The following is a 13,061-nucleotide window of genomic DNA, read 5'->3' as shown; positions in this document are numbered from 1 at the left end:
AAGGGTTCGCGCCCCCGGCGCCTCCACCGATCCATCCCCACTCGCACTCACACTCCCATTCCCATCACATGACGAGTCTTCAGGGTCTCCAGCTGGCCGCCACGACGAACGCGATGGTGAGTCCTCCATTGGTCGCGTTTCCGCCCTTCTAGCTGCCCAGCTTATAGTCGCGTAGTGGAATTAGAGTAGACGGAGAGAGCGGTGGTTCGATGAAAAAGCCACATGGATGTTCTGTTTGTCTGGTTTCAGACCGGTTGGCGATCGGAGTACACATGAATCGCGAGTGATCAGCAGCTCAGGACGCAGCCCACCACTCTAATCTCGTTCTAACGTAATCGCGAGCTCGAGCTCTCCTCTCTTTCTCTCTCCGCGAACGATACCGAGAGACGTTCGAGAGGCGCACACGGACGGAAAAAAAGAGAACGACGCGAACGAAAAAAGAAAAAAAAGAAAAAAAAAGAGAAATTAACGCACGAGTCGCGAACCATTTAGAACGTGCGTTGCTCCCCTTTCTTCTTTTTTTTTCTCCCTTCCTCCCTTCTTTCTTTTCGTTTCTCTCTCTCTCTCTGTGTCATCTCGCATCTGTCCCCTTTCGTTTCGCGGTCTCGCGTCGCTGTAAATATGTAAAGTTTCGCACAAAAGGTAGGGCCGTCGAGCCCGGGCCCCAAGTACAAACAAAGTCAGCTATAACTTGTATCTGAGTCTAATTAGACGTGCTCTGTACATAGACGACGCTATACCTTAAACCAAGAGTTTCTATTACGTGCGTGGCGTGAGAAACGGGGGTGAGCGCAAGCCACCTCCCTCCTCCTTTGTCGTGTAATCGATCGTCCCTCCGAGGAGGCTTCGAAGACGATTCTTACAGGGTGAACCAGCGGAAAAAATTATTTATTCGAGACGTTCGAAGGTGTTCAATTGTTTTCGAAAGGGTATGAAACCCTCGGGAATCGGAGTCGGTCTTCGGAGGCCGGTGTGAGTAATATTAGATATTAAGCGTGTATCCGTGAGAGAAATCGTGCAATTTTCAAAGTCTTTTTATTAAACGAGAATCCCGCGCGGGGACCATTGGACGCCGATTTTCTTCCCTCGCTTCTCTACGTTTCTTTCTTTCGATCCTCAGCGCCGTTCTGCCTTTTCCACCGGTCGTCGATCGCCTTCACACGCGCTGCTACTGCTCCTAAGTGTCCGGACAGGTCGTAACGACAGCACGCAGATTCTACCGGAGTATAGAAATTAACGGGAACTTAATTATCAGAAGCAGCGATCACCGATCTGCCATCATTTTTAACCTCTTAACCTACGATTTACGTTCGAGAATGCCCATAATATTAAAGGCTATGCCCTTAGTTGTGGGTTAAGGGGGTTACATGTATTTGTAAAAGTGCAATAACCTCTTGGGTACGATGCGCCACTATAGTGGCCTTCGCGGATATTCTGCATTACGACGCGCCACCATAGTGGCTTAGTCTACTGACTAATTGGTTCACTAATTGGTTTGGACCTAATTTGCCTTGCTTCACACTTTTTTACCCTCGCAATGTTTTTGAACAGTGTTAGCAATATATAATTTGTTTCTGATACGCCAGTGTCAGGCATCGATTGTTGCTTCTCGTTAAAATAAATATACCATTGTTAGACGCTGTTTTTAACATGCTCACCCGCACCCTTATAATTTTGTAGAATCTGAAAATGGCGCTTGGGAATAGAAAACAAAGAGCAATTTGAAAAACACTGACGCGAAAATTCTGACGTGGGTGAATGCGTCGTACCGTGCTTTAGAACATATCACGCTCAATCGTATTATTAACAGCCTCGCTTTCGCCTGATTCAGATCGATCTTCTTCGGGGGTATCCTCAGAACAATCTTCGTTGATGTTGACAATTTCGTTTAATATCTCATTATATCTGCTGGATTTACTCATGGTTGCTGGAAAAGGGGTCGAAGAAAGAAAATACTATGCTGGAATTCAAATATCCTATTATTTGCAAATACTTGACAATAACGGGAAACGTCTGCCAAGTTCAGTTATCACTGAAACTTTTGCACACTGTGTTTGAAAAACGGTTGGTTTATGAAGTCAGCTAGTCAATTTCACGGGTTTCGCAGAGAAAGATATATTACATACAGATTTCAAAAATTAGAAAGCCCCGGAAAGGATAATTCTTTGGGTGGAATGATTAATTTACGATGAAAACTGGTTAAAATCGATCCTATGGTTTTTAGGATATTTCATTTCGAAGTTTGAAATCCCGCAAACTTAATGTTAATTATCAAAGTAAATTATTCGAGTCTCGGTATATGCATCGTACGTTTAAGGAAAATTATGATTTAATTATCAAACACATGGTTGCGATGTGTTTGCATGCGTAGGAAACAACATTATCCGCCACACATTGCCGTGCTGTACGTGTTACGCGTAATTCGCGTCAAACTCTGCCGTGCAAAGAAACATCTTCGCGCAAAATTCCCAAGAGGTTAAAGGCGTAACGATCATACATTTTGCTATCCATTGCGTACACTGCCACGTACTATACCGTTCAAACGTGAAAGTTTGAGTCATTGGAGTCTCGAGTTTCTGTAGCTGCTCGTTCGGCGATCGAAGAACCTAAGGATGAAAAGTCGCGAAATAAAATAATTGTATACGGTGTGGGAATAGAAAATTGCGTGTTTATTATAGCTACATCGGCGTTTGAAAATCGATCGATCGAATCTTCTATTAGCCGATTACGAAGAGCAACGTCACCGAATTTCAACGTAGTTTTACAATTAAAATACGCAAATGTCCGGACGCTTTCGAGCGCTGTATCTGTTTCGCTTTGCGAGGATCCTGCGATTATTCACAGCGACGGCGGAGAAAACGTTTCGACTCTCGAAATAATTCCGCGAAATCTATAGATTCTCGTAGTCTTGGGCAAATTTCTCACGAACTCGTTACGTTCGTTAGCGTTGTGAAACGTTTTCTGTTTGCCACGAATATCTCACGTCGATCCGCGGCTTCTCCATCTTCAACTCGTATCACTCGACCGTCGAACAGTTTGGCTCGGCGTTTTAATTTTCCCAGTTCCGATCGAATTTAATTTTACTTTGTCGCAGGAAAAATTCAAGCTAAGAAAGTTCAATATCCTAAACGCGAATAATAAATTATTGTCGACTGCGAATATTTATGGAAATTGGTATTTTTGTGAATACTATTTACGAAATGGAACTAGGATATGCAAATGTTTCGTCTGTATCGCACACAGCCGCATTTTCGATATTCGCATGTTACGTGCATTCTTCTATCCTCAAATCTGCCCCAAGCGTACATTTTAAAATCCACCGTCTACTGGTCTGTAGTCAGTAAATCAACAACACTGTTTTCAAGGTTAATGACACGCGATTTCTCCACTCAAACTTAGTTTCACCGTTCTTTAATCGCGCACCATTTTTTACATTTACTTTTCTACGTTTCCCTCTTCCCCATTTTAAATGGCAGAACAGCTTTCCACCGCTCGTCGACGATACGCGACAGCGCCAAGGGAAACACTCCGGTGACTCGGTACTTGCAGATAATTTTCTTATTTTTCCCCATTTCCGTCACTCGCTTACGGCCACTAGCCGTTCGCGGACGAGACCGCTCGACGTGCCAGCGTCGCTGTTGATCGTTTTCCTTGTTCCTCGTCCAGGCTTGTATTATTTTTATCAACGATTAATTTATCATCGTTATCACTGTTACTAGAAACATTTAAACGTCTTCTACCTTGTCAGCTTCGAAATAATATTCGTCATCGCCACTATCACAATCGAACATGTTCTTTCTGGGTCTTTTAAAAAGAAATATACAGGGTGGTTGGTAACAAGCGGAAAGGGGGTGATTCTACGCGAAAAAAGAAGTCGAAAATATAGAATAAAAATTTGTCGTTCGAGGCTTTGTTTCCGAGAAAATCGACTTTGAATTTTCGCTCGGTACGCGTGCGGCACGTTATAGCAGATCTCACTGTAGATCTCGATGGAAAAATTAAAAAAAACAATTTTTATTCTATATTTTCGCTTGTACCACCAGTTACCAACCACCCTGTATATTAACAAAATTTATAAAAAGCTTGCTGAGTCGTTTGGTAATGCCACTGAAAGGTTGAAATTCGTTCTGACTCGACTAGCGTGCCGTATCGCGAGCTTACGTTAAACGCAAGAGAAGGTCTCCAAAGATCTACAACTTTCTTTCATCAAAAACACAATACTATTTTGTTTACTAAAAAATATCGGTCAGAAAAATAGACGTAGGTCAGCTACTTGAAAATAAGTTGAAAATAAGGAACTGTGACACGCGTGCGGAACTGCAAAAAGACTCGCGCGGCTATTTGCCGACACTCGTCCGCGAAGGGCTAGTTGTTCTTTCGTAAGCTCGAGCGAGATTTGGCGAAGCTCGATTTGAGGAAGCTCGCGAAACAGATTTCGCGCGAGCGCCGTTCCATCGTCTTTTGTCGCGTGGCGCGCGCAACGCTCTCCCCAATTTTTCCGCCGGGAAATCGGCGTCCAGTGGTCCGAGCGTCGCGTCGTGTGTCGTACTGGTTTAGCGATAGCGAGCAACAAGTTAGGTGTATAAAGCACACGTAGAGAAGTCGGTAAATTATATGGAACTTCCGGTGATCCAGATCGCGAGTCGATCGTCCCCGTCGAGAAATCGAAATTCTCGATTCGAGAGAAGAAAAAGAAAAAGAGAAAAAGAAAGGAAAAAAAAAATAAGAGAAGATAGAGAGGATAAAAGAGAAGGAAGACAGGGACTGGACACGAGAGACGGAGCACTGGGCAGAAATGCAAAAGCGAAAATACAAAAAAAAAAAAGAGAGATAATTAAATAATAAGGATGAAGAAAACTAGGGTAAAGAAAACGAAAAAGTCGCGCTGTAAATTTTGTATCTTCGAGATTGTGTACCGTTATCATTGTAATAATAGTATATATATATAAATATTATAAATATATATATATGAATATAAACGAAAAAGTCTATATATACAAAGATGAATATAAATATATATATATATATAAATATAAATATTATAAATATTATAAATAATAGTTGAGGTGTGTGTGGATGGTGGTGTGCGTGGATCGTGCGTGCGTGCGTGAGTGGAGGCGCGCGACTGGCGAAAAGCAAAATGAAGTGAAAAGGGTGGGGAGGAAAGAGAGGAGTAAAAGTGATTGTGCATAAATTAGCGGTTAATTGCGCATCGTAAGATTTGCATCTAGATAGTCGGAGCGCGCGATGGTAATTAAAACGATTTATCGCGAGCGAGAAAGGTTAATAGCCGTGAATGACGATTATCATTATTATTCTTATTACTATTATCGTGGTCGTCGATCGGCCGGTATCGCCGATTATTCATTAATCTCTCCTTCTAATTAATTAATTAATCGCGCGGGCACACTCGGCACGAGCCGGCCAGATTCGTCGCAATTGCGATCCTTTCTTTTCTCGATCTTGCTAGGCCGTGAACATCGCAAAACGGCACCCTCCGTTCTTCGCCATCTCGCCACCCCTTCGAACATCCGATCTTTCGTCTCTTCCTTCGTGCGAGCTTCTTTTCAAACTTTCCCATCGATATTCTCCGCGTTCGATTTTCATTCGCAACGCGGATCAACGTAGATTTTTCTGTCTGTTGGAAGTACGTTGCCGGCCATAAGCGCGCGGACAACCGATGAAAATCGTTTCGTAGAGATACGAACGACGCTGCTTTCGTTTCTTAATTACTTCATTACTCTTACGCTCGAGTGTTACACACGCGCCATATAATCAGACCGCGGTTGTTTACGCGTCTCTTTCTCTACGCAAACGTCAGATTTCGAAAATTTACAACACGCGTATCATACGCAACAACCTACGATATTTAGAGTACACGTCGTGATACGCTAGCGGGCGAAACGAAATTTCTACTTAAATTTCTCCTCTATTTAGATGCCATTTGTTCGTGGCCGTAGAAATAGAAAAGCACGTAAACAACCACGGTCTACTTGTAATTCGACTTGTTCGAGTAAAATTTGTACCAGTCGTTCGATAGACGTAACCAGCAGCTGTCCCTGTGCCTATGGCCGGCGATGTACGAAAATATATTCGTAGGTTTCCAATTTTGCAGTAGTTTCGAGCCGCGATGGCAATTATTTTACACTCGAGAAACGATATGTAAAAGAAATTCGAGTAATACACTGTCGTACGCGTAGTCGTGCAGTTGCTTGAAATTCTTTGCGATATCGTTTTCCAGATGTAACGTAACGAGAGACAGAGAGATCCATCGGACTGGAAACTTTTGCTCGTCACCGCGTCGTCCTTGCAGATTCCTCGCGAAATCGATTCGCGCGAAAGCTTTCGAAGCGAAGGTTTGCAAAGCCGATTACTCGGATTCCGTGCGAGCCGATCAGATAGCGAGATTGAAAGACAGACGCGGTGGATCGATTGTTCGAGATCGCTTCGTTCGAAGAGATGGCGGGCGACCTGTAACGGCGTGGTGGCTTCGAAAAGCATCGAGACGAGGGAAACGAGAGAAAAGGAGAAGGAAAAAGAAAAGACTGACGAGAAGAGGAGGGAGAAAGGGCGGCGGATGTTCCATCGCGGCCCCTTTTTTCGCGGAATGAGACGAAGAGACGCAGACGGCGGAGAGAGGACAGATTATTCTAATAAAATAGTATTATTAGGGTGTAGCGTGTAGACTGTATAAAGAAACACAAAGGCGATCACACAGAAACACAGACACAGGAAACGCGGAGGAAACGGAGAGGGGAAAGAGCGCAAGTACGATGATTCGGAAGGCTGGACGTTTAGAAGATGAGCAGCAGGGATGTCACTGGAGGCCGAAAGTGAATTCAACGACACAAGTTTCGTGGAGATACTGATTTCGTGAACATGTATAAAGCGACATTGTAAGATATCGTTGTAAAAAAAGGTTTTAACTTAAAATAAATTAACGATAATTCACGCATAAACGCGCATGTTTTCAGCTTCCGAAGCATAGTCTCTGCTAACAGGTTCGCTGCCACGCGATCGTCGCCGGTTACCCGCGTTTTCCACGGTCGTTAGAACCAGCTAAATTACGCGATCGAGCGAAACACGCAGTGTCCTTTCGATTATTCCAATATCGTTCTCGTCGAACGAAACGTTTTTTACGTATTCGCGTTCGATTTCAGTCTCGTTGGGCGCGGTGCGGATCATCCGGCTATCGTTTCGCGACAGCAAACGCAACAGCTTGGAAAAACCGTAACGTAAAAGGAATTTCGATGGAGGATTTCGCGGCTGTCAGACCAGAGCAGAGAAAATTCGCGTGGCAGTCAACGCGTCAGCCGTGTGTTCCAATTCTTTCACCGGCCCTTCGCTCTCATTCGCGGAAACAGCCGAGCTCTCTTGCAAGATAAACATCGGAAGAGCCGTGGCGTGTTTTTCCAAGACGATTTTCGACTCGGATGCGACACGAGAACCTTATTAATTAGCAGGTGCGAGTTAATTAAGCGTTATCGAGCCGACGCGACGTGTTTACATGTAAATCAAAGGCCGGTGCGCGAGATAAGTCGGCGGCTTTCGCGAAAGCGAATAAACTCCCTGCCGCCGACCGATGGCTATCGATATCCGGCAGAGGGACGTTTCCGAACCGGGGCAATTCCCGTGCGATGCAGGCAACTGCTGCTTACGCGATCGCTACGTTCATTTCGCTTCCATACAATTTCACCTGCATAATTGACACAGCAGCTTTGGCTTCTCTGCAACTCGATCCGCGAGCAACCGGTCCACTTAGAAGCTCGCGCAACTAGTACGGACGACGCGAGTTTTCCACCGGGTGGCGAATTTTCTCGAATACGAATTAGCAGCGACAGTTGTTGCCACGACCGTCTATTCGCGCTACGACGCGAATCTCTGGTACAGCGGTACACACGGTGTTTCTTTGGAATCGATCGCCCCTATGTTTCTCGTAATTGATCGGTGACATCTCCGCTACTGGGAGCTTCCCCTTTAGGGGATCCTCGTGTTCCCTTTGAAACGTAACGAAGTTCGACGGCCGAGTCATGTAATCTGATCGAAATCGGTGCAGGAAAAGACGCTTGTTATTCGGAAGACCGATTGCGTGAAGTAATAACGATTATCCTATTTCGTAAAATGATATCGAGTATTCGTTCGCCTTATTTTTACGATTAATTAATTACTTTACGCAAGCACAAACTCGTTTCGAAGGGAATTGTAATGGACGTTTCTTGCTGCCTCGCGCACGCACGTTGTGTACGGGGCTTTACGAGCCGCCATGGCCGGAATTCACCGTAGCGGTACCGATAGTTTTTTCCGAATATCTCGGAAATTGAACGAGATAGACGGTTATATGTATAGGGAAAAATTGTTGGAAATTTTGAGCTTTGCGACATATTGAAAAATCATCGACATCGGAGAAAACGGGACAAAAATTTTTGTTGCAATTTTGCTGTTGTTTATACTTGAGCTCTTGCGCAAGGTTCTTAAAGTTTGCTTCTTGGAAATTTATTATTGTAAAATTTGCAAAGGGGCGACGAGTAAGGACAATTGTATTTCATTTTCAAGGTTAATGTTTCGTTTTTTCCCGACGATGCCCTGGCGGCAGATACGTTCTATCTTTACCTAGTTAAATCTCATATGACGATATTTAACACTTTGCGGTAAAAGATTTTCTTTACTCGCGTTAACCAACTACTCGAAGCAGTTTGAGCACAAGGAACATATTTACGTATAGATAGAAATGCGCGCAAAAAAAGAACTATAGTTGCGTCGTTCGTGATTGTTGTCGCGATTGATGACGTCACTCATTCGTTGTCGCAGAGTGCAGCGTGATTTTGTTTGGAAATCTGATACTTTTGTACAATACTCGAGTATATCTTTGTGATTGTATCTTATCTGTCCGTTATAAAAACACGCGAGGTCACTCGTTGTTTTTGCCGCGAGGCTACGAACTGCAAAATTTGCAAATAAGGCTGGAAAAAAGGTTGGAAGATCGTTTGCGGTGAAAGCGGACTCCTCGAGTTTGAAGAGAAATTTTTAATGGCTCGTACTGGACACCTCGAGTTTGAAGGCAGATTTTAAATGGCTCCGTAGCGAAGGCAAAAGGTTAAAGAGTTCAAGAACGAGTAACACGTGGTTATGAGGGAAATTCGAAGGGTGGAACCTAATCTGTCCGCGATTATTTTGCCGCGAGGCTCCGGAGGAGAAGGATGTATCGTCGGTTGCTGAGTGAACATCAAACTATTTTTAGGTAAGTTTAAACAGATCGTTTCAACATCATCGCAATCGAGAATTAGTAGAAGATGTTATAACGCTAATTCTTTGTCGTATATTATTTTTATTGTTTTTATTTTTATTATTATTACGCCTGAATATTATTTTTCGTAACGTAGGAAGCAAAATAAAGATTGTGAGATCGGTTCCCTCTGTCTTTGTATTTATCTGTTTTAATAATTTCGACAATTGTGCAGCGACTATTTGTAAGTTAATTAACGATTTGAGATTTGTTAAAGTACTGAATGGTTTTATTATAGTTATTGCACTCGTTTAAGTTGTTGGATAACATCACAGTCTTAGCTATTACTTTCATGCAAAAAGAGAAATTGCATGCGATATATCGTTTAAATGGTTTAATTAAATATTAGAAGTAAATTGTTTTCTTTTGTATTTGTTACAGGAAAACTACTTTGGGGACAGACACAGCAATCGGCAGATCATAAACAGGTAGCAGCAATCAACAACAAACAACAGCAACCATGGATAAATAGCATGAACGATCTTCTTGGGAATAATTACATAATACAATAAAAAATGAAATTATTCATTGTAAAATAATTGTACAGAGTGTATTCAGAAGTTTCAAGAAACCAGAATAGTTTAACAGCATTTTATCATCTTGTTAATTACCCTTTTCATTATCCAATCCCAGAAATGTTCCAAAAGCTGGCGAGATTCGTGCCATCTCATGTATCTTCGTGTTCTCCTCATGCAAAATCGCAAAATCGGTCGAAAATTTTGGTCGAAATTTCAGAAATCTCGCTTCCACGAATTCCTGGTAAATGACGTCATTTCCAAGAATCGCCGAGGTTCGTGCCACCTCCTGTGTCTTCATGTTCCCCTGATACAAAACTGAGATTTTCTTTCCACACGTTTCACGTTCGAGCGGCAGATTTTGTGCTCTCGTGTTTCTCAGAAGATGACGCCATTTCCAGGAATTATTGCTCAAACCATCGTAAATTGGAAGGACTATAAGGACTGTGGATGTTGCGTGGACTTTAAACGGCTGAACTCCTTGTTAATTTGCTCAATTGAGTTAAGCTTTGTACAATTGAATTTGCGGGTTTACAATAATCGTACAATTTCATAATGAATTCGTACTTTTCTGCGTAATGAATTATTTAATTACTTATTTAATATATTACAATAACTATGTATAGCATATAATACACGTTTCGTATGTACGTTTCCTCGTGCAAGGAACGCGATGCCTTGCAAGTGAATTTTCATCGAGCCTCTTCAGCGTTGTTTCCGTATACGAACTTCCTGCGAGAAGTTGAGACTTTCCAGAGATCTTGCTACGCAGAAAATCATGGAAGAATGCATTATTATACATAATTCGTTGCTACATTTTATCATAAAGTTTCATTATAAACGTAAACGTGGAGTATCGCGATCAAGATGCGATAAGTGGAAAACGTAAGTCATAATTGGAAGGGAAATTTCGAAATACGATACCATGGGAGGAAAACATGGGAAGTGGGAATCGTTACTCTGAAACTGAAGGGTGGAGTATGAAATACCAATTAAAAATGGAAACACGACAAGGTAGGTATTAAAAAGGAAAAAGTGTGTGCACTCTACAGGAGGTCTGACGGGAAACTGAAGACTAAGAATCGGGGAATGCGCAGTACAAAGTTGAAAATAAGCAAGGGGAATAGACTTATGGAATTACAAAGTACCAAATTAACCAGCAACGCTTGTAATACGGCGTATAACTTTCGAAATAATCGCAGCGTCAATAAATTAGCATTTTTAACTTCAATCCCATAAATGCGTAGTTCACTTCGAGCGTGACCAGACGCGTCGTCGCGTCAGAACTGTTTTTATTCCTTCGACATTCCGATAAAATTAGAAGATTGGGATTAAAAAACGTATACTCCTCGTATGTTGCAAAATGCTTGTGTTTATGCTAAAGAGTTTATGACAAAGAGAAAGCACGCGTTGCATCTAGCTTTGTATAACGACGAACCTTCGTCTGAAGGAAAGATTTAATCGCTCGAATGCACAATTAGTAAAACGGACTAAACTTTCCACATTTGGATAATTCCTTCGTATCTGTCGGTTATCGTCCGTAAAATCAACAATGAGTTCTCAATGATCAAAAATGAAAAAAGAGACAAGGTATTACGTATTATTATACAGGGTGGTTGGTAACTGATGGTACAAGCGGAAAGGGGGTGATTCTACGCGAAAAAAGGAGTCGAAAATATAGAATACAAATTTTTCGTTCGAGGCTTTGTTTTCGAGAAAATCGACTTTGAATTTTCGCTCGGTACGCGTGCGGTACGTTATAACGGATCTCACTGTATATCGTTGTCTCGATGGAAAAATTAAAAAAAAAAGAATTAAAAAAATTTTCTTATTCTATATTTTCGACTTCTTTTTTCGCGTAGAATCATCCCCTTTCCGCTTGTACCACCAGTTACCAACCACCCTGTATAATATCTATAAAAAATAACAAATTTGTCACACTCGACGCAATTATGAAAAGGCAATTGGTAATTCTATATGAAACTATCGAGGTGAGCTAAGGTTAATTGTCGTTTTGTCTCAAATTACCCCTTAAACTATGCAACCAATGATTTACAGCCGCGGCTCTGAAGAGTCGCGGAGGAATCCAGGCGATTGGCGAGAAATAAGGCGATTCTAAGGGTGGAAGGTCTTTCCGGAGAAGGCAGGGGCTCGTTTCACGGCGAATTAAATCCGTGTATAGGTTTCTACTAAGTCTCTGCAGCTGGCCGGCAAATGGCCGCTTGCGAGCAAGGGGAAGATCCGGAGGAATCGAAAGGAACAGCCACGGGTAATCGTGGTCGAAGAGAAGATGCGTTGGTCTCGGGGAAAACTGGCTGGGATTCCGCGTAATCCCGTTCCCTGGCAAGCTCCTTTACTTCTCGAGGTCCTCGAGTCAACCGACTCCTCGCTTTTGCCTTTGCCTCGCTTTGCCTTTGCGCGGTTCGCCGCAGCTGCCCCGAGATCGTCGTGGGTCGATCGTGGAATCGATAGCGCGATCGTTGGCAGAATATTCTTGTCGAGAGACGTTTAAGAGAAGGCTATTTCGAGTGCTTGTTATCTTCCTGTGAAAACTCGGAGCTATATTGATCGTTTAATTAGCTTCTGGCAGTCTGACTTTATTATCGCAGTGACGCGACGATCTCTCAGTCAGTGGTATTCTAATTTCGTTATTTGTTTGAAAAAGAATACGCAAAGTTCGCGTACTTTACGCTTCTATCGGAAGCAGAACTTCAAAGTTCACAGCAAAAGATAAACAGCTGCTGATCGGCCGCGACAAGTGTGTGCCAGTGTGCACTGAGCTTTAGGACGACTCGAATCGAGGGACTTACGCAGATAGCGAGGCGAACTTTCGAACGACGATGGATACCTTCGCTAAAATTCGTTCGAGGCTGCGTTATTCGTCGATCGGACTACAGTCGTCTCGATGTTCTATGTCAGATCGATGGCCTTAAAGGTCCCCCTAGCCATAAACTCTAGCGACTAAAAGTCTTGCCGATAAAACGGAAAGCCTGGCACAGCGCTGGATTAAACGTATCGAGGTAAATCCGTTGGAAATCGAGTGTTTCCGCGTCGATTGGCAAAAGTGACGCATGGACGCGCGACTCTCGTGCCGAGAATCGGCTGCAAACCCTATGGAAAATCAGTGAATCGAAACCGAAACAGGCTGCACGTAATCCCTGTCGCGTATCCCGCCGCGTAGGTCAAGCGGCTGGGGTCAGTCTCACGTCGAGTGTGAAACTGCGGGATTTCCAGCTCCTTGGGGAAGAAACGGGAAATCAATC

At 43.1% G+C, this 13,061-nt stretch overlaps 1 protein-coding gene across 1 annotated transcript in view; it reads left to right on the top strand.

The window, feature by feature from the left end:
• LOC100743387 (GATA-binding factor C-like) overlaps positions 1-418 on the top strand; it is a 12,749-nt gene extending 12,331 nt beyond the window's left edge. Inside the window, exons 4-5 of the mRNA XM_024368628.2 lie at positions 1-116; positions 250-418. The exon at positions 1-116 is cut by the window's left edge and continues 8 nt beyond it. Of these exons, the coding sequence (XP_024224396.1) occupies positions 1-116; positions 250-276 (143 nt within the window). The 3' untranslated portion in view covers positions 277-418. The remainder of the gene's footprint in view (positions 117-249) is intronic.
• Positions 419-13,061: the final 12,643 nt, after the last annotated feature.

The sequence above is a fragment of the Bombus impatiens genome, unplaced genomic scaffold, assembly GCF_000188095.3.
Source record: "Bombus impatiens unplaced genomic scaffold, BIMP_2.2 scf_0464, whole genome shotgun sequence".
NCBI classification, from domain to species: Eukaryota; Metazoa; Arthropoda; class Insecta; order Hymenoptera; family Apidae; genus Bombus; species Bombus impatiens.
Note: the sequence above shows the minus strand (reverse complement) of the source record. Positions and strands in the feature narration are given on the sequence as shown.